Raw genomic sequence first — 24,521 nt, forward strand, 5'->3', positions numbered from 1 at the left:
TCAGCACAGTTGCACTGTATTTCAGCAAACTAACCATGAGGCTATTGGGACCAACTGGGACAGACACTTTTATCCAGAGCAGCAAGGACTGTCCCCTCAGTGCAACCTGGGGTTAAGTGTCTCAGTTCAGCAATGCTGACGGTTCATAGATCACCCCTTGTGGGTTTTGAACCCTCAACCTTTTGCTTACTAGCCTCGATCTTTAAGCACTAGGCCATACACCCCAAGATACACAGGTCAGACCTGATTTATTCAACAGTATCTATGGGGAGCACCAGGAGCAACAATAATAAACTGGGGTCATCTGGCACAGACAAGCAATTCAGCCATGAGAAGTTACACGACTCAGAGAGTGTTTACTATCTTTTTGAACCTGTTCCATACTCTCCTGGGGGTTCAGGAGTGATCTCAACAAATCAATGCCTTTACTGTGGCATAAGACTCACACTTACACTTGTTTAAACCCAGTGTGTAATGTAATATTGCAAATGTATAATTATGTTGTAACTCAAAAATGTCAGCTTGGTGAGTCAACAAACATGCCTTGAAAACATTGACATTTGTTCTTACAATAACAAAACCCTTTCATTATAGAATATGATATTATGGAGCAGTTCTAGAATAAATAGATGTCAAAATGACATTATATGTGCTGACACGATGCACACACAGTTCTGAAGAGTATTGCATTGCACAGCTGCTATGTAATATCTATTTATTTGCTCTTGGCTGGTGTCATTCAATCCACTCCACAAAACTAGTATATGACATTTTTTCTTCTTGTTCGTGACGTGTCTATGCAGGAATTAGGAATGGCACAGCAACTTCTGTGAGACTGAGATTATGCCGCAAAGAAAGGAACCACACCACTTTTCTTCGTAATTTGTATTGAGGTTTGATAGACAAAACTAGAAAGTATACGCTTTATCAATTTGGGTATGGAACCTGATTGGAAACCCTAAAGACCCAGCCCAAATTTGTGGAAAAACGCCCATACTAGTTATCTACAATACCTTGTTTTTAAAAAGTTTTTGAAAGAAGGCTGTTATGCTCACTAAGGCTATATTTACTTGATTAAGAATACAATAAAAACAGTAATATTGTGAATTGCAATTGCAATTTATAAGAACTGCTTTGTATTTTGAATATTTTATACTGTAATTTATTATTGGAATGTCAAAGCTGAATTTTCAGCAGCCATTATTCCATTTTTTAGTGTCACATAATCCTTCAGAAATTAGTTAGTGTATGCATTTTTTTTTTTTTTTTTGGTAACCATGATTTGGCAATTACTGTGATTTAGAGGGATTTGAGGTTACCTGATATCAGTTTCTGTAATTACTACCATAAAGGATTGTTGTGCAGTTAAAACATAAAGTGCACTGTAAAAAAAATCCTGTTAAGTTTACAGAAAAAAACTGGCAGCTGTGGTTGCCAAAACTTTACCGTAAAAAATACGGTAGCAACATTTTAGGTTTTATGGATTTAACTTAAATTTACATTTAAATACCATAATTTCATTAACTGATATAATGTTTATATACCATCCTATTGAAGTACTGAAATCTGTTTTGTACCTTTGTAATACACTGATAGCCACCGAAAGCAGGTGATGATGAGAAAGTCACATGATGAACCAAAGCCAATCACAAGCAGCTTTTAAATATTAACATATATAGAAGGTGCACATTGTCATTTACACAAACACTAAACACCATCATGGTGACACCCATGAAACTGAAATAATGCAATAAACATTAATTTAACAACATTAGATGTAACATTAGGGCTGGGTATCGAGTTCGATACTTTTTAGGCACCGACCGAATTGCCTCGATACCACCGAGTATCGAAAAACGTCTTGTCGTTCGGTACCAAATTTCGATACCTAAGGGGTTAATCTCATTAACGTCAATGAGCAAATAAGCCTGCAGCACTAGGTGTATTTGACTAGAAGTGACGCGGTGCTGATTGATCAGTGTTTGACATCCGCGAGAGCAATTCGAAAGCGTACGGAGCGGTCTGCTCTCTATATCGCGCAGTTTCGCTTACTTGACACAGACTGAAGCTCGCGTGACATTTCAGCGTCTGCCGTCTCACTAAATGAGGACATAAACACATGAACAACAGCTCTAGAACTGCTCTGAGAGTCTCTTCATGAGCATTTTACCATTTGATTTGAGTAAAACTTGCGCCATATCATATACACACAGAACTGCTATATTTTGTTCCTTTGTGCAGTGGCTCAGGAGATGAGTCTTTGAGTTTGTATACATGTCAACAAGCTGAAAAAATAAAACCAAAGTTTTTTGAGATAATGTAATCTTGTTAAAACTGTTTTCATAAAATTGGTATCGAAAAAAGTATCGCTCAGGAACCGGTATCGAACTCAAGGTATCGATATAGAAAATTTTTGAACGATACCCAGCCCTATACAACCCTAATGTACACAACTGATGAGAAAAAAAACTAAGAATAAACATAGTTATTTCAATGCATCAACATCAAATTTGAAATGTATTGCAGGGAATTCTGAGAATGTCAATTTACAGTTATTCACTGTAAATTATACGTTCTTTTTCACTTCCAAAAAACGGTGTACTATTGTAAAATTACATGTAATGTCCAATGCAGTTTTTCACCGTATATAGTAGGGGAACTCACTGTTAACCATTTAACAGGTTTTTACTGTTGCATTTTTACAGTCTTTTACCGTTAAATTCATGGTCATTTTTTTACAGTGTGTGATCCAGGCAGAAATCTTCGTCTATGCACAATCCAAAACACAACTGCGCCAAAATGCAGAAAGTTGATGAAATGTGATAAAACACTTCATGATGTGTGTTGAATCTTTTATCGGTGATTCCTTGTGTTGTCGGAAGTAAAGCTCCATTTTACTCCATGGTGTTATCTGTACAGACATGGGCTCATAACATACACACATGCTGCCGAAACATGCTTGAACGGGTGTAGTGGGAAAGTACCCTGTGAAGGCAGAGAAGGCGGTTCTATTTAGTGATTTGTTGGTTTTGGCTTTCATGAACCGAAGCTCAGCACATTTCTCCATGCTTAAATCAGCCCTCTGTGTAACACTCCTGTAATTCATCAGGAAGCGCCGACTGCTCGCTTGTTCAAGAGGCCTTTACACTAGCCTAAACATCAACAAAAACACATGCTATTTTGTCTCAAGCATTTTTTGCTTTGGTTATAATCTCTAACAATTGCTTGAATTAAATTTAAGATAGTGCTGCTTAAAATTTGAGCACTTTCCACTTTTAAAGCAGAGGCATCAATTTAAAGTTTGACAGGAATAAAAATGAGGCTTTGTTGGGTAGAGGGGACTTATTTCCTTTGTGTTATGAGCCACACTTCAGCTGAGTCTTCAACAGAAGGGCATGTTTTTCAAAGAGAGGAAGAGAGGAACAGAGATTTGGCAGCGTGGGATGTGGATGTGGCAGCGGTGGACTGTACGGCAGTCCTAATTGGTTTCAGAGCTGACTTTTACTAGCTGCTGTGCTTAGCATATGTGGTACCGGCCTTTTTTGCGCCTACTCTGTTTTAGTAAGCTGGAAGATGTAACCTCAGAGCAAAAAGAAGGAGGAGGAGATGAAGTATTTAACTACTGAGTCTGCTGATCATATTGGGTTTTTTTTTGTTTGTAATCTCATTATCTGACAAATCACAGCTAAAAAGTCAAACGTATTTGTATTTATATGTTATTCAATTCTTAGATGTGCTACTCTAAAGTGATGAAAAATGACATAATGTAAGACACATGTGCACTAAGTTGACCAGGATGACTAATTAGAACAGTCATCTATTACCAGGAAGTTTATGACTCATTTTTTATGCAAGTCTGAGACAGTTGTTTTGTTTCATTGAGCATCAAGATGTTACCAAACACGGTAACAAAACTGTTTGGTGATACACTGAGTGCCTGTTCTTAGTCCAACATTTTTGATGGTTTGTTGTAATGCGTATAAGCTTGCTTCTGCTTCAGAATAAAAAATAAGTTTTATCTAACAATTGCAACTTACCTTAATTGTGAATTTGTGACGTGACACAGCTTGCAATTTTGATTTAGTTTATTATAATTGCAAATTTTTACCTCAAATGATTTTACATTTCATAATTACATTTATTTATTAGTTTATTTTATTTTTTTATATTTTATTTTAATTCTACACTATTGATTGTATATAGTTTTATTTTATTTAACCTTTTTTTTTTTTTTACTCTTGAGGCAGAAATGGGCTTCTATAAATGTGTTCTATAAATGCAATTTCTTTTAAAAACTCAACAAGCCTGTCTTTACAATTTGAAGTATTGAGTTTCTAAATGTCTCTAGATATTGAATGATTTTATGCTCTCTTCAACCAGTAATTCGCAGCACATTGTGGTCGGCGCAAACCATGTGCATATTTGTTGCAAGTAACCACTATTATAGTTATGTAAATACAGAGTTAACCAATAGTAAATTCATATTGAGTGACCTAAAGAAGCAGGCTGATGTGCTGTCAGAGTAAATTAAATAAGACTTATCTGTCCAAGTGTGACAACTGTGACTGCACAATACGCTTGTCCACATTCAGTTCTGACCTGTGTTTGACCTTTGACCTCTTTTTCCAGAACGTGCAACGACAGGTCACGGGAGGTCAGATGGATGAAGGCTTGGGTCCTGAGGTCATGCTGCCAAATCCATCACTCATGTGCCAGGAAATGCCACTCAAAGTGCATGTCGGAAAACCCAGCAAAGGTGAGTTCCACAACTTTGGATCCACAAACACACTCTGTGATGTTATTTGCAAAACAGGGTCAGTCATCCTACAGTCTTAATGCTAGAACTTGGCAAAAAAAAGACACATTCTAATACCGAAGTGGGAACAAGAATGCAGACACTGAAATCTTTTAAACCGAATATTCATTTATGTGAGACAGACAGCTGGTGGAAAATATTATCTCCCCTCTCCTCAGGTCTGTTCCAGCGGAGGAGGATAAATTAATCAGAGTGACAGTTAGCTTGCATAAAGAAATTCGTTTTAGGTGGTAATAGCCAATTTTTTACTTAAACTCTTGGAAGTGTGTTTTTGGTTGACCATCCAAGAACAACCATGAGAGAACCATTTGCTATGTTATTTTTCTTTTTTCTGTTTTCATTTTAATTTTTAGTATTTTGCTGTGTTTGTCATTTTTTGTTTGTTATATAAATATATTTCTATATAGCCTTTTCTATTGGTTTTTCATTTTCATTTAAATTTTTTAATAATTTTGAATTGATTTCAGTTTGTTTATTTTAGTGCAATATTTCAAATTTTCATTTTTTTATTATTTTAAAAACTGTCATAATATTCATAATATACTATTCACAATACTTGTATTTTTATTTTTTGTTAACGCTAACATATGGCATAGAGGGGTTTGATCACACTATTTTAGTGTTTAGCATATAAAATTGGCAGAAGGTGGGAAGATGAGAGGGGAAAAAACCACATGAAATATGAAATTTTGCCTGGGTGGCCTGCAAACATTTTCAATGCAACAAAAACAAATGAAAAATGTTGAAAAAAATGTTGAAAAGTTTAGACAAAATGGTTTGTAGCCAAATTCTTTTGTCTAAAACGAAGCCAAATTCATTTTAAAACCATAAACCAATGTGTTATGTGTCAGTCATAATTACTAAACGTGTGTCCTTAACGTATTTTCGGTTTGCACGTTGTCTTGAATGTTTGGTTCAATGATTTCAGGCAAGTCCTACAAAAGACAATTTACATACTTTATCTTGTTATTTTCCATAATCACATAATTAGATGGGTGAGGCTTTTGGCAGAAATCACGCGTAGGATTTTGTTTTGCCAAGCGCATCATCCTTCACACAAAACAATGGGTCTAAGATTGTATCAGGTGCACAAACTGGATTAAATCGATACCCACACAAAGATCTGCAAAGACTAAATAAGCAATATCACACAAGCAAGAGGTGCTGTTGTACTAAATAAAAAAAGAAAACTTTTAATAATATTGAGTAACTTACATTGCCGACAGACTATGGACAGCTGTTTTGTTTATTTTTGCCTTGCTAACAAATATACTCTGATTATGATTTTGCAAAGCATGAACCTGATTTGATTCCAGTGTTTTAACATCTGATCTGAAATGCAAAATGTTTTCTGGTTTCATTAAAATCAAACTGCATTCTACATGAAATCCGGTCAAGATATGTTTCATATCCGGTTGAAGATTGATCCTCGCTGCTTATCAGGTTTAATGGGTTTTTAGCTTTAGTTATGAGATTTTTGATCATTTGCTGTTGCACTCTGTGTGAACTCTGCCTCTTATTGTGGACAGACTGTAAATACAGGGTTTATATGAGTCCCCAGAGTTTGCCTTGTGTTTGATGGAAAATCTTGGCCAGGCACTTTTCCAGAGTGTATTTCTTGGTTTGTGTGTAAGTGAAAGACAGTTTTTTGAACATTAGAGACACAACCTACTATATCGTACCCAGACTCACAGGTCCACACAAGTTTTGCTCGGGATGTGTGTGCTGTCATTTCTTGAGTTACACTCTGTTGTGAGCATAAGTGTGTATTTTTGGACCTGTTTTGTCTTGCTGTTGTCTCAGGCAGCAATAGCACCAGATGTCACATTCACACACTGAGTCCACAAACTGCTTGTTTATCAGAAAGACATGCATTTTAGAGTGTCATGCATTCTCTGTTTATTTCGGTGTTTTATTCCTGTATAATCAGCATACTGTATTTTCTGACCTACTTCAAGTGTTAAAGTCTCTACTAATGAACTGAGTAGTTGAATTGGGTGTTTTAGATGAGGGAGACAGTGCTTGGCTGCTCCAGGACTGTTTTGAAAACCATTTCAGAGACACGTTTTTAAATGTGACTCATATATAGCATATTACATGCATGCACAGTTTTAAGGCATCTTTTGGTAACTTCATAACTTAACTGACGTAGTCAGAAAAAAGAAAAAATGGTATTCATACCCTTATCTGGGACAGTTGAAATTTGTAAATGTTACCACACTTTGAGTGCAGCTAACCTGTGGCAAATTCATTTGAATGGGTATGATTTGGAAAACCACATGTCTTAAAAAAAAGGTCTAACAGCTGAAAATGCATGTTAGAGCAAAGACCAAGCCCTGAGGTAAAAAAACAAAAACAAACAAAAACTGCCTGTAGAGCTCAGAGACAGGATTGCATCAAACCACACATCTGGGGAAGAGTTCAGGAAAAACAAAATCTGCAGCATTGAAGGTTCACAGAAGAACGTAACCTCCATTATCCATAATGTAAACCATTTGGAACAACCAGGACTCTTCCTAGAGTTGGCCTCCTGGCCAAACTGAGCAATTGATATAGAAGGGCTTTGGTTAGTGTGGTGACCAAAAACCTGATGGTCACTATATAATTGAGCGCCATGATCATATGTGCAGATAGGAGAAACCTACAGAAGGACAAACATCGCTTCCACACTCCACCAATCTGTGCTTTATGCCGGTGTGGCCAGACTCAATCCTTTTCTCAGTGAAGACATATGAAAACACACTTGGAATTTTCAAAAAACCACCTTAAGGACCCTCAGACTGTGAGAAACAAGATTCTCTGGTCTAATGAACCTCAATTCCAAGCATCATGTTTGAGGAAACCAGGCACTGTTCATCACCTGCAGAGTACCATCCCAAAAGTAAAGTGTGCTGGTAGCAGCCTCATGCTGTGGGGCTGTTTTTCAGTGGCAGGGACTGAGGCACTCGTCAAAGTAGAAGAAAAGCTCAGTGCACAAAAATATAGAGATAGTCTCAATGAAAACCTAGTCCAGAGCATTCGGAACCTCAGACTGGGCAGAAGGTTCATCTTCCAACAGGACAATGACCCTAAGCACAGCAAGAGTGGCTTATAGACAACTCTGTGAATGTCCTTGAGTGGCCCAGCCAGAGCCTGGGCTTGAACCCAATCAAATATTTCTGGAGAAACCTGAAAGTGTGTGTCTGCCCCCATCCAACCTGACAGAACTTGAGATGTGAAGAGGTGAGGTGAAGAATGTCAGATAATTGCCAAATGCTGATGTGCAAGCTTGTCGCATGACTCGCATCATACCCAAAAATACTTGAGGCTATAAAGGTGCCTCAGCTAAGTACTGAGTTAAGGGTTTCAATACTTATGCAATGTACTTATTTCAGGGGTTTTTATATATATATAAATTTACAAAGTTGTGACAGTTCTGTTTTTGCTTTGTCATTATGGTGTATGGAGTGTAGATTGATGTGGAGAAAAACAAGTTGATATGATTCTTTACAGTCTTCATGTAAAGTCTATAACATACTTTGGTTAAAATTTCTCAATGGTAGTGTAAAAAAACACCATTTTTACCCTGTCAAAATCAGATCTGTTTTCAGCAAGCCATTCTAGTCCATGTTGCTTTAAATGCTAATGAGCTCTGCTGACCCTCCCCTCTCTTCCGTGGGGTGATGAGCAGTACTGTTTACTTTAGCCGTGAAACTGGGTAACTAGCACATTATTAGGAAAGGCGATTTGCAAAGCTTCCTAAAAACACTTATACTCACTTCTTCTGTAGATGAAGCTGGATCACGAATGATTCGTGCGAACATAGATGCATTTAGGCAGATCGTGGTTTGGCGCATTCTGTTTTTTCCTTCAAAACGAACGTAACGAATGCAACGTTAATCCTCTGTGTCTTCAGCGGCTCAGATGTCGGAAGTTAATGATGACTGCTATGTTCATTACTACATTCAACGAGAAAACAGCTCAATCGCTTAATCGAAGACATCTTGTCTTCCCCTGCACCGGAGTCGACACCGGCGGACAGCTCTCAGCTCATTCAGGGCGGGTCTAAGGTAAAACTGCCTTGTCAATCAACTATCGTGGGAGCGCCTGTACAGAACTACATCATTCTGACAGGAGTCTCAAAACAGCCTGATTTGAGAAAGGATTTTAAAATAGGGAGTTTTTTTAAAAACACCACTGGTAGATTTTTATCATTGTAGGATGGATGTGTACACACACTTACAATACACATTTATGTTCAAACAACTTGTAAAGTGAATTTTGCATCCGATGACCCCTTTAAAGCAGTTTAACATAAGGCCGCAACATAAAAAACATGAAAAAACAAATGATAAACTAAGATGCCTGCAGCTAAAGATATGGTTGGTTGTTTATATATTCTTATGACCTCAGCAATGGGGGTCGTATTGCTCCATTCATTGCATATCTATACCATAACATAATGGAAATGTGCATTCAGGCAGGGTTTTGTGCTCAGTGGGTGTGCTGGAGGTGCTGGCCATTCGAATCAAGTGCTGTTTGACTTGCACGCAGCAGGTCGGACAGAGCGGAGACAGACTGTTGTTTTGTCTGCTGGTAATTTAATGCTTCTCCACTACATTACCTCATGGGCTTCACCACGTGCCTTCAGCACGAGCTTTAGCCATCCGTCAACACCCTCACACACACATGCATTCATTAGCAAAACAAATCACAAGGCTTCATTTACACATGTAAATGTGAGAAATATTTATTGGCTTTAATCTAATGTACTCCACTCTGATTGGATAGTGACTTTGTAAAAACAACTGAGGTTTGTAGGTACATGAGTCAGATCAAAGATGGTTGAAACAGCTGTTTCTTCAGAGGGGCACTACACAGGATCTCACAATGATAACAAAGATTTTTCCGGGTCCTTGGAAATTCCCAGATGTTCTGCCGAGTTTTGCTGTTTGTTGAGTTAATGTTGAAATTGATGTGCATGCGTCCATGACTCTAGATCTACTTGTCTGTTTTTGTGCATATGTTTGTGTTTAGAGTTGTCATTGTGTTTGTATGTGTGTAGTATAAGGCTCGGTGGGTAACTAGAGCTGTAAGAATGGGAGAAATCCTTGGATTAGCTGGCCTGGCATCAGGTATGCGGCAACTGCAAGCCCTGGGGCATCCAAAGTATACAGAGTGTAGAGACTAAGATATATGTGTGTGACTGTATTAAAAAAAGTACAGAAATGCGTGTGAGAGAGGTGTTTGTTTTTTGTTTAAATACAGTGAGAAGTTGAAGCAGAACTTAAAAGAGCAGTATCATAAATTAACATTTAAAGGAGTAATTCACCCAATGAACATTTGCTGAAAATGTACTCACCCTCAGGCTAGGGCTGGGGGATATGACCTAAAATCAAAACCTTGATTAATTGAACACTTACCATGATTATGATTACTGAACGATTATTTTATTTTTATTTATTTATTTATTTTTGCCCTCATAGTTTGTACCGTAAACATACTAATCTATTAAAGGTGCATTTCTTATCTTTGTGATTTTAAAATAATTGAAGGAAACAAACTATGATTATTTGTTTCAATATTTCGAACAATAAAATCAAAGCTTGCATCTTAAGAAAAATTCACATTTCGTTTTTATTTATTTATTTTTAAGCATTTAAAAAAGTTTCTTCAAAAATAGAAAATAACTTAAATTTTTTGCAAACAAAATAAATGAATATTGCCATGTCAAAAGTAGAAAATAAACAGCATCCCTTGCGAACAAAATACATTTTATATATTGTCATGTGAAAAGTATAAAATAATAAATCTCCTGTAAACAAATGTTTTAAATAATGAATGTAAATAGAACACTGCTGATTAAGAGAAAGAGCAGAGCACCATCTCAGTGATCTTGTCCTGTTATGCTATATGTGCAAGTATTTACTCTAGGTTCTTACAATACGGAACATGTCTTTGCATCTAAAAACGCGAGACGCAGCGCTCAGGAATGGTTTAAAAAAAAAGTGCAGCACAGAATGCCTATTCCGTCATGTCATCAAACACAAAAGTTACCATGCCGACCAAAGCTTGCAATGCTTGCCATGCCTCCAATAGGGGATGGACTTATAAAACTCCTTAATGCTGAATTAGTTTTTTAAAAACATGTAGCTTTTCGCTTACCAAGATGTTAATTGATGGACTGAAGTTTTGTGGATTACTTGTGCATTATTGTGGTGTATTTATTAGCTGTTTAGACTCTCATTCTGATGGCACCCATTCACTGCAGAAGATCTGTTGGTGAGCAAGTGTTGTAATGTTAAAATTCCCCAAATCTGTTCAGTGAAGAAACTAACTAAATTTGGTAGGCTGGAGGGTGATGATAATTTTTAGCAAGTTTTCATTTTTAGGTGAACTATTCTTTTACAACTCAAATCCCATTCAGATTGTAAATGTATTTTGACAATTGTTGAATAAAAATTGTCGTTCCCTTGCCTGGTAAACCTATACGAAAGACTTAGACTTTCTAGATAAATCAACAGTACTTCAGGCATCCTGTCTGATTTAAAAACAGAATTAAAAAAACTGAATCGGAACGAATTCTACCGTAAAAAATATGGTTAAAACATTTTAGGTTTTACGGTTTTAACTTAAATTTGCAGTTAAATACCGTAATTTCATTAACTGATATAATGTTAATATACCAACCTATTAAAGTACTGAAGTCTGTTTTGTACCTTTGAAATACACTGATAACCACCAAATGCAGGTGATGATGAGAAAGTCACATGATGAACCAAAGCCCATCACAAGCTGCTTTTAAATAATAACATATACAGAAGGTGCACAGTGTCATTCACACAAGCAAGATTTAAATAGTTTTTATTCTGCTTTGTTACAACAACAGTGTAAAAATGCACAGCCTAAAGGAGAACTGATGTGGCTAATTATTTTAGAGCAATGAAAAATAAGCAAAAGCTCTAAAATAAAATTTCTAGATGAAAACGCATCACAGAAAGCCTCACATTCTATTATAAGCATCGTATTCGTGTATAAATGTTTGATTTACATGCAGTCTGAATATTACAGATCTTAGTTGTAACATCAGACAGGGAAAGTTTTAGAGACATATTGCAGATGAGCAAATGCTCTTTAAAGGATTTTTTGTTTCAGTTGAAAGATGCACCTCATCTCGTTTGTCTTTGTCCGTCTGCACTGTGACTGTCAAATCAAACCACTTCACAGATCTCTTCCTCCTCTGGCAGTGACCTCTCTCTGGGTTTGTAGTTCACTTTCACTCTGCGGCACCCCCCCCCCCCCCCCCCCCCCCCCACACACACACACATATAAAAACACACAGTGTAATGAGGGGTTTGGCGGGTGGTTTGGGAGGAGCAGGCAGGCATCTCTCTTTGCTGAAGTGAAAGGCCTCCTCCTCTAGAACATTCCAGATGAGCTCACACTTGCCTGCTGGGGATGAAGAAAGAGATGAGACTGTCAAAGAGTGTGTCTGTGCACCGTTAATTCCGCTTGATTCTAAAAATAATTTACTAACATTTAAGTCACTCCAAAACTGTATGACTTACTAATTTTTCTAGACCATTTTTTGGTGTTAGTAGTTGCTCGATCTTAGCGTCTGTTTTTTTTTTTTTTTTTTAAATGGCTGGAATATTTATCTCAATGAATGAAAGAATTGGAGGCAATCTATTGCTCTTAGATCTTTTGATGCATTGAACTCAACAGAATTCCATTCAGCCTTCTCTCTCTCTCTCCACACACTACAGGAAGTGCTGACTCTGCAGGGTATATTTAACACGCTCGCCCATGTTTACAGTGAGCAGACTCCGGATGTGTTCTTGCTCACTCGTGTGTGTGCACGTGTGTGCAAATGAACACACTTCAGCTGGACACTTGAGGCACACTTTAATGAAAGTCACATACACTACTGTTCAAAAGTTTGGGGTTGGTAAGTTTAAAAAAACATGTTTTTAAAAGAAGTCTCTTATGCTCACCAAGGAAACTTTTCTTTGATTTAAAAAAATATTCTGAAAAATTATAAAATTATATACAATTTAAAAGAACTGTTTCCTATTTAAATATGTTTTAAGATGTAATTTATTCCTGTGATGCAAACCTGAATTTTCAGCAGCCATTACTAAACAACACTGGGTTAAAAACAACCCAATTTGGGCTGGGTAAATATAGGACAGAACCCATCTTAGGTTAATTTTACCCAGCTAATGAGTTTATTCATTTATACTATATTACTAGCTTATTTTTTACTTTATACATTAGATAATGTTTACAGATTAACTTAAATCCTCTAAACTTTTCTAAAGTACTCCACACAACCACTGGTTTGCATTATAACTTCCTTTATTTTCCTTTATCATTTACAGCATTGTTTTTAATTGGCTATATATTTAAACTCGTTTAACAAACATTAGAAGAAAATTTCAACATTAAACAGAAGTAATTCACATGTAATTGACCAGTCTCTGTTATTCTGTTTCCACCATAACGGCGCTGGTTCTCGTGCCTGAGCTGGAGTCGTGTTCGGTGGGGAACTGCTAACGGACCGCCGCCCTGCATTTCACTCTAGCTGAAACATGCTGTGACTCCATAACCTGCCCATAAACAAAGAGTAAACAGCTCTGAGGACATGTTTTAACATCCAAAGTATTATATTCTGTATCTTTATGAATAAAATCGTTTATTTTATGCAAAGCATCAGGCTTTTCCATCATGGGAAAAGACCACAACACTCGTTAAAGGTGATTCAGACAGCGCGCATGAATGTTGCCCTGCATAAAATTGAATGATATACAGCACATTAACGATTTTATAGATAAAATTAAATGTACACAAACCTGTATTTTACTGAAGAATGCGTCAATTCGATGGTGCTTAGAACTGCTCTCTCTTGAAGAGAAGATGCAAAATCCCTGCGATAAATAAGTCAACTGCTAGGTTACGTCTGACCCAGGATCTGAGTAACACAAAAACTACCCAAACACTGGGTTGTTACATTTGACCCAGGAGCTGGGTAACACAAAAACAGCCGATCCTCCCTATACGCAGAATACGCAAGCTCTTGCTCTCAAAGATGTTCGTTTTTTAATTTGGCCAGCGGTTATGAAAACATGAATGGTCATTTTTTTTAATACGGTGCGCTGTCACACTCTCTATGTAAAAATCAGCCAAATCATGTAACGTGAATATTGTACAGTCTCTTGCTCTTACAAAAAAAAAAAAACCGAGTTGAAAGCGTACCAAGCTGCAGAATAGATACAGTTTCTTGAGCTCTTTCCGTGAGCGTGATTCGAAACGGACTGAAACATGGAGAAATGCGTTTCATCCATCCATTCTTTCATCTCAACATCCCCATGCACTCCCCCAAACCCAACCCCCACCCCGCCGCCGACACAGTTTTACGTAGGGCCCCAAGAAGTCTAGGATCAGAACTGCAAAAACTACCCAAACAGTGAAAAGATATTTGGGTTAAAAAAATAACCCAGGATTTTTTTAGAGTGTAGTGCTTCAGAAATCATTCTCATGCTCATTTGGAATAATTTTGTGGAAACAACTTACTTTGAAGTATTTTTTCATTTTTTTTATCTTTTGTAAATCTTTTGTAAGACTACAAATGTTTTACTGTCACTTTCGATCAATTTAATGCTGAATAAAAGTATTAATTTCTTTAAAGAAATCTGACTGACCCCAAACTTTTGAACAGAAATATATAACAAAAATTAATAGTGTAAAATTAAAAAGTTATAACACAATACATACATATTGTTTTCTGTTCCTCCTTATTTTCAGTTTTCTCGCTTTAGAACTTCATCTTAATAGTTAAGACACTGGTTTGCCATCAAAATGTGTTGTGAAATGAACTGCCTGGAGGCTCAAATTCTCGCCTCTCTGGTTTTTCCTTTTTAGCTAAATATGCTCAAACGAGTTCTAACCTGCCAGAAAGTGTCTGAGAAGTTAAGTTCTGGGGGATTTTCTCACATACTCCTCTCTAATAGAATCCAAACAGTCTGTGATAATACTACCATAATACGTTTCGGAGAGTATGTGTCTAATTCTTATTCAAGACTTGGGGAGTGAACTTAACTCATTCAGTTATTTGGGGTAAATGCAACTTTTGTTGTGTGCAATGCAAAAGTGAGACAATCCAATATTTTAGTGCAAATCTTTATGATTTCATAAGCAATAAACTTTCCGCTTACAGAGTATTTTCAGAGTATTTCAGGTCCAGTTTCAGAGAGGTTGATACTCAGTATTAAACATTGTTGTGTTGATTTTGTACTCAATAAATATTTCTTAATATTATCAATGTTGAAAACAGTTGTGCTGATTAATATGTTTGTGGAAACCGTGGCAGTTTTTCAGGATTCTTTGATAAATAGTAAGTAAAAGAAAACAGTGAAATAGATTTTTTTTTGTAACAAAGTCTAACAGATTTGAATCTTTAAACTCATGGTGTTTGTCTTTTTTGCTTGTCTTTTTGAAGTGTATGTTGAAAGAATTGAATTAAGGGGAGTTGCACCCAAATCAGACAAACCAACAGAATACATCCTGGAGGTGAGTTTTCGTGTCTTTTCTGTCATATTTTTACAGAACAATTGTAGCCAAAATGTGTAATGTACTTGGCGTGTTATATGTTTGTCATACTTATCTCTTGGTCGAAGGCTTTGTGGTCCGACTCCACTTTGTCGACTGTCAGCAAAACCCCTCAGGAAGTGGTGGAGTTTATCTCCCAGGTGAGTGACAGTCATTTGTGTTGTGTTTCATGGATGTGAGAAATTTGAACTAGTGTGTAAAGATGAAAAGTCTTAAAAGTACTAGTGGCTTAGGGATAGTTCATCCAAAAATGAAAATTCTGTCATTTTTTTTACTCGCCTTCATGCCGTTTGTTCTTCTTCAATTTTAAGACTACAAATGTTTTTACTACAAATTTAGATATTTTGATGAAATCAGACACCTTTCTGACCCTCCATAGACAGCAACACAACTGACACATTCAAGGCCCAGAAAGGTAGTAAGGACATCGTTAAAATAGTCCAGGTGACATCTGTGGTTCAACCTTAATGTTATGAAGCTACTAGAATACTGTTTGTGCGCAAAGAAAACTAAGATAACAACTTTGTTCAATAATTTCTTCTCTTCCTTGTCACTTTTCGATGTGCATTCAGGAGAGTACTACAACGCATGCATGTGGTGCTGCTGACACAGAAGCCAGCATTTTGACCCGGAAGAGAAGAAGTTATTGCAAAAAGTCGTTATTTTTGTTTTCTTTGCGCACAAAAATTATTCTCGTATTAACGATGTCTCTATGTCCTTACTACTTTTCTGTGCCTTGAACATGTCAGTTGCGTTGCTGTCTATGCAGGGTCAGAAAGCTCTTGTATTTATTAAAAAAAATCTTAATTTGTGTTCCAAAGATGAACAAAGGGGTTTGGAATGACATGAGGGTGAGTAAATAATGACAGAATTTTCATTTTTGGATGAACTATCCCTTTAACATTTCCATTCATCTCAATTCCTCACCCACAACTGGACTCACTGGAATGTTGTGTAGTCAAAATGGCTTTGAGTGTGTTGAATAACCAGTGCTGTGAAGTTGAAAACCAGTGAATGTGTTCAATGATGATTGCTGACAAGTTGTAACGTCATGAAACCGTGTGATTGTGTCTCTGTTGTCTCTCTCTTCAGCTATCTCAGCTCTTTCCCGATGAATGTCTAGAGAAACTTCTGCCCCAAATGCCTGGACTTGATTCCACTCATGAACTAGATCCTCGGTATGTCTACTTCTGAATTCTAACACAAACAGAGAACATATTCTCAATTATATTATGTTTTTACTAGGGTTGGGTTATAACTGAACATTTACAATATACATTTAAAATTCAGTTGCAAAAATACAGAATTATACATGAAGAGTTCATTTGCAAAAACTGATAAACGCCAGTTGAAAAAAATTTGCTGATTGCAGTGCATTATTCTCCACATATAGCGCGATCTGAACCCTAAACATGATTTGTCAAAAAAGCCGGTATTGTCCACTTCAAAGGCATCGGGAGTTCACATTTTCTGTAGAAGCCGACAAGCGCCCTTGTTGTTTTTGAACAGAAGCCGATAAGTCCATTTTAGCAAATCAGCGCGCTGTATTCAGGTCAGACAAGGCTACTTTCACTTTGAAAAGACGCGCTAGCTGAGAGGAGTTTCATCAAAGCTGACTAAAAATGATCGAGGATGGATCATTTCGACGAACTTGATGAACCTATGATATCTTCTTCAGGGCGTAAATGAAAATTAAAGCTGAAACATTTTCACGGGGCCTTACAAAAGCAGCATGTTACAATGGTGAGAGGAAAGCTGTGTATTGCGTGTAATCACATCCATAAATCTATGATCACAACAACACTGTTTGTCAGGCATCTACATTGTCATCTGAGGAGATTACAAAGATTAAACGAGTACTTTTTTAACTCTAAAACATGAAATGTGGAGTTATTTGCTTTTGCCAAAATAATTACTGTTGGAGTTACATATTGGAACAGTAAAGACAAAATTGCTCTGTTGGCTGTGGAGTCAAGACATTTACAAATATGATTAAAAGATGAATATGAGACAAAACTACAGAATGTCACATTTTATTATTGGGTGATTCAACACATAGATGTTTTACCAGGTAAGAAGTTCAGCACTTTTAGAGTTTCATCCCTCTATCTGATGTGAGCATAAGTATTGGAACAGTTCCCTCACAGGTCTTTCTAAGTGATCAGCTGTGTCCTGTTACATTAATTCTTCAGATATTAAAAGCAGGGAATGTGTCGTATCAGTTATATCCATTACTTCTGCATTCTGAATCTTGCATTCGATGATGACACACACAAACCAGGATGAAGACGAGGGATCTGACTTTGAGAGAAAAGCAAGCAATTTGGATGCTAAAAGAAAAGAGGAAGTCAATTAGAGCTCTAGCAAAAACAAAGGGCATGGAGAAATCAAGAGTTTGGAAACCACCAGCGATGCCAGCAACCAACAACGACCTGATCGGCTGAGAAAACAACAGTAGTTGATGACAGACAAATCATAAAAGCTGTGAAAATGAACCCTAAAAGACGTGTCTGTAAAATCACCAACAACTTCCAGAAAGCTGGGGCGATGCTCTGACAATCTACTGTCCTCAGGAGACTTTGGCACAGAATTACAGATGCTACACAGCAAGATGCAAACCTCTGACCAGCACCAAAAATAGAAAGGCAAGAAAAGCACAAAGGTGAGCCAGAAGAGTTTTGGAACTGTGTTTATGGACCGATGAGACAAAGATGAACCTTTATCTAAGTGATGGGAAAGCAAAAATGTGGAGAAAAAAAGGGAACTGCAAATGATCCCAAGCATACAGCCTCATCTGTAAATCATGGTGGAGGTGGTGTCATGGCATGAGCATGCATGGCTGTCTCTGGAACAGGCCCTCTCAACTTTACTGATGACTTAATGTAAGATGACAGTAACAGAATGAATTTGGAAGGGTACAAAACCATCTTGCCTACCAATATTCAAGAAAATGCCACCAGATTCATTGGGAAGTGCTTCATATTGCATCAGGACAATGACCCAAAACACCCTGCCAGTTCAGTCAAGGACTTTTTAAGGGCAAAGAAATGGAAAGTCTTATATTGCTCAAGTCAGTCTCCAGATTTAAATCCGATTGAACATGAATTTCACCAGCTGAAGAGGAGAGTAAAGGCAGAAACTCCCCAAAACAAACAATAATTGGAATTGGCTGCATTAAAGTCTTTCAAAGGATGAGAGCAAGAGTCTGGTGATGTCTATGGGTCACAGACTCACTGCTGTGATTGTGCGCAAGGGATCTGCAAATAAATAATAGCTTTTAATCTTTTATATCTGCCTTATGTTCAACTGTCCCAATACTTATGCTCACATCAGATAGAGGGATGAACTCTAAAAGTGCTGAACTTCTTAGCTGGTAAAACATCTCTGTGTTGAATCACCCAATAATAAAATGTGACATTCTGTAGTTTTGTCTCATATTCATCTTTTAATCATATTTGCAAATGTCTTCACTCTACAACCAACAGAGCAATTTTGCCTTTACTGCTCCAATACTTATGGAGGGCACTGTATCTGCTTTTGTTATAAAACAAACTTTTAATATGTAGAAAAAAAAAAGCATACTTTCAATGAACTTTAATTTAGTAAATTACCTTTATTTGTTAAGTTATTATTTCTTAATTAAAACAACCCAATTGCAGTTTGATTTATATTACTTGGAATGTGCAATAAAAAAAAAAACCGTGATTAAAGTTATCGGTTTTTGCAAATTAACTCTTCATATATATATATATATATATATATATATATATATATATATATATAAATTATCCATTGATTTATTTTGTTAAATATAAAATAAATTTATTGAATAATTATATTTGTGAATTTTTACTCTTCTCCACAGATGCTTGACCTCTCTTTCACCTCAAGTTCTCAAACATGACAAAGTCCGTTTCTTCTTCTGCACTTCGCCTGCACCTCAGCTCCCTACTAGCACAAGTAAGCCCCTTATTCCTGCCTCGCAATGGTTCATCCCTCACGCATTACCATAGAGGTTTGTTTCTGGACCACACCATCTCTTGGGGAAATGGGGAGTTTGTTTCAGCACATTGGGGATTTGATTTGACCGGCTTGTGCTGGGAGGCTTCAGAAGTGACCTCATCTTGGGAAACTATTAATAGGACGAAAGGCCACTAGAACCTAGATGTGTGTCTGTGATGTTATTTTTAGTGGTGGGGAAGGGACGGAAACCCCCTTGTATAGAAAGAAGTGCAAAATTCTTATTGCTTGATCATTTGTGTTTTAGATAAGTTATTGCAGCTGTATTTTTCAGTCAAGATGTAATTTTTAGCTATCAAGTACAATAAGAGTGTACTACAAACTAATTATTCTGCACACTATTATTAATATTACAGTTGTTTACAACTCAGTTGTTTACGACTCAATATATTGTAGTTGGAAAAACATCAGTGCAAGTGGTCCATCTGGAGCAGAGCTGGAACTGAACCTGCTTTTATAGCTTCGAAAAGTCCGTTTTATAGCCATACTCTTGAATTGGGCTCATGGGGGGAAACAACTGTAAGTGTAAGTGAGGACGAGATAAGTCATGGGAAGTAAAAGAGTCTGGAACTTTGAATTAAAAATATCAGACCAAGATTTATTTGAAGTTCACAAATGTGACTTGTTTCTGTAGTATTCACCCATTCAATTGGATCATTTCATGTCAAATCAAGCTGCATTTCTGAATCACACTTTGTCACTTCCATGTTTTGCAGATCTGGGCTGTCTGCTTCAGTATAGGGGAGCAAGCAGGTGAGTTTAACAACCCTTCACAGCAAGCACTCTCACATCTCTCTTCTCCCCATCCATAAACTCTCTCTCACTCTGTCCCAGGCCCATTTGTGGTGTCGCCAGCATCCAGCCTGTCCTAAGTGTCCATGCGCCCCTCCCGCAGAGCTCCCCTGCCCACCTGCCCCCTCTCCCTCCTCAGACAGCGGTGGCCATCCTCCCCGGCACTGCCGTACCTATGGGGGAGGTCAGCCTACCACAGACGCACCTCACAAACCCCGCAACCCAACCCCAGGCCCAGTCCCAGCAGTCCAGCCCGGAGCAGAACGGCATCCTGGATTGGCTTCGTAAACTACGGTTGCATAAATACTACCCTGTCTTCAAACAGCTAACCATGGAGGAGGTACATGACTTGAAGTGGCTCTTTCCCTTGGTTTGAGAGTTGTCTCTAAGATAAGAGATTAAATTTATTGGAAGAGATGTTTAGGGAACAGATTTCGGATATTGCAGCCAAGAAATACATATTTCCTTCCTGACATATCTCTCTCACTACAGCTTATCTAAATTATGATCTCCTTATTCATTTTCTCAGTTCCTCGCTCTCACAGAAGAGGATCTCAACAAGTACGACCTCACTCAGGGGGCCAAGAAGAAACTAAAGACTCAGCTGGAGCTTCAGAAGTGAGTGTGATTTATGCTTAAATTATGACACCGATATATTTGATCAGAGTGCGTCATGCCATAAACAGCCTCAGAAACATTGAGGGGTTGTTTAACCACAATTACTTCTGCAATGATAAATGTAAAATGTACTCAAATGTCTCTTTTGAATAAAATTCAGCTTATCGTCTGCTTTAAATGGGTATAAATAGCGCAATGTTAAATATGCCAGGTAAAAGAGTGTTGTGAATAGGTAAAATCTATAATTAACCTAATTTGCATAGACGGGAAATGTGTTCATGACAGTGACACTGGTTAGCTCATTTAGCGCCAGTCAATGTCAATAAGACTATTTAGTGAATCACTCTGGATTTTCATTTTTTTACTCATTTTTTTTCCCCCAAAAGAAATGAATACTTTTGTTTAACAAGGACACGTTCAATTAAACAGAAGTGAAAGTAAAGACATTTATAATATTGCAAAAGATTTATTTTGAAAACTTCTCCAAATGAAACTTCATATTCATCAGAAAATGATATATAATTATATAATATATAATAGTTTCCACACAAATATCAAGCAGCAAGACTGTTTTCAACATTGATGATGATAATAATAATAAATGTTTCTTGAGCAACAAATCAGCATATTAGAATGATTTTTTGAAGGATCATGTGACTGAAGACTGGAATAATGATGCTGACAATTCAGCTTTGCACTGCATGTATAATTTACATTGTAAAATATATTTGAATAGAAAACGGTTATTTTAAATTGTAATAATAAATACGCAATAGTACAGTTTTTATTGCATTTTTGATCAAACAAGTGCAGCCTTGGTGAGAAAAGAGACTTCAAAAACATTTAAAAAATCATTCAGACCCCAAACTTTTGAACAGTATTGTATGTAGAGTTCATTTATTGTAGATTAATTTACAATTAGTTTTTTCCTAGTTAGGAAATATGGGTTTGGAACAGCATGGTGGTGAGGAAATAATGCAAATTTTGTCAGTTCTTTGGCAAAGTAATCCATATTTGTTGCATATCTGTAATCCATATTTGTTGCATTTTAACAGTTATTTAAATGTTGGTAAATGGCCAGTTTCCACAATTCCAGGGCACATCACTTCCTTCAGATAAGAGTTTGACATCGAGAGTTTAAGATCAGCATGGAAGTGGAGCAAGTCACTATTCCTCAGTGAAAACACATCATTCTAATTCTTTTTCCATTTCTCACATTAGCAAGTTTCCATTGCTCAGGTAGAGCGGTGGGAGCTAAGATATCTAAACAGATAACAGGAAATAATCCTCAGGAGGTTTTCCATGCCTGGAAACAACAATAAAGGTTATACTGTTTCACATGTCTCATTCTCAGCTAAATGGTTCTCACTGACACTAACTAAAACTTAAATAGTATTTATTTCTACTCCACTTTGTAACGTTTCTGAACTGAAAGCCCCCCAATAGAACCTTGAACCTTAATCATACTCATCGGCTATATAGTTTTTCACATCATAACTTTTGTTTCTAAAAAGTCTGCATAGATGATCAGGTTCAAACTGATGCACTAGTAGAATTAGGCACATGCAGTAAGTGTGGAGATGTTTTTGTACACAGCGCCATCTAGGTGTCATTGCTGGAAAATGATGTTCTACAAAATAAATCTTTGATGTTAATGATCCAGTCATTGTTTATCATCAAATGGTACATTAAAAAAGTAATAAATTATTATTTTTTTTATTGTCAGAGAGAAGCTGGAGAAGAGATACGTGGTGTCTCAGTTTCCTGTTTCCTGTAGTGGGGTTGCCAGAGTGACCCCTTCCAGTCATATCGGACCCCTGACACATGCACACACTGGAAGTGGTACTGTACACACACGTCTAAAAAATAATACTAATTAATATGTTTACGTTATTAGCATTTAAATTAAGGTATCCAAAAGTTTATATAGTTGAATGAATGCAATAGATTATGATCTGTTTTTTTGTGTGTATGTTAAGAGCTGCGGGTAGACGTCGAGAACAGCTCGTTGCCCATTCCACGGGACAGCAGTTCCTCCTCAGGCTATTCCAGTGCTCCTTCCAGTCCAATGACCCCTTTATCACGTGACACTTCTTTTGACCGGATTAAAGACCTTCACAGACGTAAAAACTGATGTTTTTTATTCAGTAATATTTTTATAATGGATATTAAATTGTTTACTGTAATTGTACGTATAGTATACTGTGACACAAAATTGATTTTATATGTATGTATGCATATGTGTGTATATATGTGTATGTATGTATATATATATATATATATATATATATATATATATATATATATATATATATATATATATATATATATATATATATATATATATATATATATATATATTAGTGCTGTCAATCGATTTAAAAAATTTTATTGCGTTAATCACAGTCATGAACTGTGAATCGCAATTAATCGCAAATTTAAAATACTAGGCTTTACCTGTAAATGTGTTGAAATAAAGAAATGCATGACAAACTAGTTTAAGAAAACATAACCTTTCACACCTCCTCCAGGTATGAGACATAACTTAATCCTTATTATTCTTTTGTTTTTGTTTTTCAGCCATTATCAGCCATACTGGCAATAAAATGTTTACCAAGCCACATCACTTCAATCCCAGTACACATTTACCCAACTATTATCAAAAGTATTTCTACATAAATATAACAAAACATTTTCTTGCGACCTTACATGAAGTATTATGACAAAATTCATTATGAAGAAGAATTGTACCTGTTCTGCAGGTGTATTAGAGCTAAAATTAGCATCATGCTACGTATGCCCACAGCCATATCACCCTGCAGCCCAAGACCGGTTGCCCACTGAAGCTAAGCAGGGTTGAGCCTGGTCAGTACCTGGATGGGAGACCTCTGGTGAAAACTAGGTTGCTGTTGGAAGAGGTGTTAGTGAGGCCAGCAGGGGGTGCTCACCCTGTGGTCTGTGTGGGTCCTAATGCCCTGGTATAGTGATGGGGACACTATACTGTCAAAAAGAGCACCGTCTTTCGGATGAGACGTTAAACCGAGGTCCTGACTCTCTCTGGTCATTAAAAATCCCATGGCACTTCTCGTAAAGAGTAGGGGTGTAACCCCGGTGTCCTGGCCAAATTCCCTCTACTGGCCCTTGTCTTTCATGGCCTCCTAATAATCCCCATCCACTTGATTGGCTCTATCTCTCTCTCCTCTCCACCTGTAGCTGGTGTGTGGTGAGCGCACTGGCGCCGTTGTACTGTGGCTGCCGTCGCATCATCCAAGTGGATGCTGCACACTGGTGGTGGTTGAGGAGAGACCCCCCTCATGATTGTAAAACGCTTTGGGTGTACAGCAATACACAATAAAGCGCTAGATAATTTATGACAAATAATGAGATTAATAGTACACTTTAACTCAGAACTCCTTTTAAACCACCATCGATTGTTTTTAAAAACTTCCTTTTGCGATCACGTGTATACTGTATATACAATTTGGGCGGCCACGGTACATTATAAAAGTAGCCCAAAAAACCGCAACCGTAATGTGTTATGTTACTTTTGCGTTACTTTTAAATATGAGCAGGGCTTGATTGTTTTTAAGACAAGAAGTTCTAATTATAGCAAATGTAAAAGCCCTTTCACACCAAAAAGTGTAATGAATAAACCTCAGGCTGAAGGAAAAGTAAATTCACGTCTGAA

At 37.0% G+C, this 24,521-nt stretch overlaps 1 protein-coding gene across 1 annotated transcript in view; it reads left to right on the forward strand.

Moving 5' to 3' along the window:
* The window catches only part of LOC306868339 (zinc finger CCHC domain-containing protein 14-like), a 33,108-nt gene that overhangs the window by 2,374 nt on the left and 6,213 nt on the right, over positions 1 to 24,521 (forward strand). Inside the window, exons 2-11 of the mRNA XM_079414443.1 lie at positions 4,630 to 4,756; positions 15,294 to 15,364; positions 15,472 to 15,543; positions 16,496 to 16,581; positions 19,269 to 19,363; positions 20,140 to 20,176; positions 20,258 to 20,555; positions 20,745 to 20,833; positions 22,560 to 22,675; positions 22,813 to 22,956. Of these exons, the coding sequence (XP_079270569.1) occupies positions 4,630 to 4,756; positions 15,294 to 15,364; positions 15,472 to 15,543; positions 16,496 to 16,581; positions 19,269 to 19,363; positions 20,140 to 20,176; positions 20,258 to 20,555; positions 20,745 to 20,833; positions 22,560 to 22,675; positions 22,813 to 22,956 (1,135 nt within the window). The remainder of the gene's footprint in view (positions 1 to 4,629; positions 4,757 to 15,293; positions 15,365 to 15,471; positions 15,544 to 16,495; positions 16,582 to 19,268; positions 19,364 to 20,139; positions 20,177 to 20,257; positions 20,556 to 20,744; positions 20,834 to 22,559; positions 22,676 to 22,812; positions 22,957 to 24,521) is intronic.

The sequence above is a fragment of the Barbus barbus genome, assembly GCF_936440315.1.
Source record: "Barbus barbus genome assembly, chromosome: 50".
NCBI lineage: Eukaryota > Metazoa > Chordata > Actinopteri > Cypriniformes > Cyprinidae > Barbus > Barbus barbus.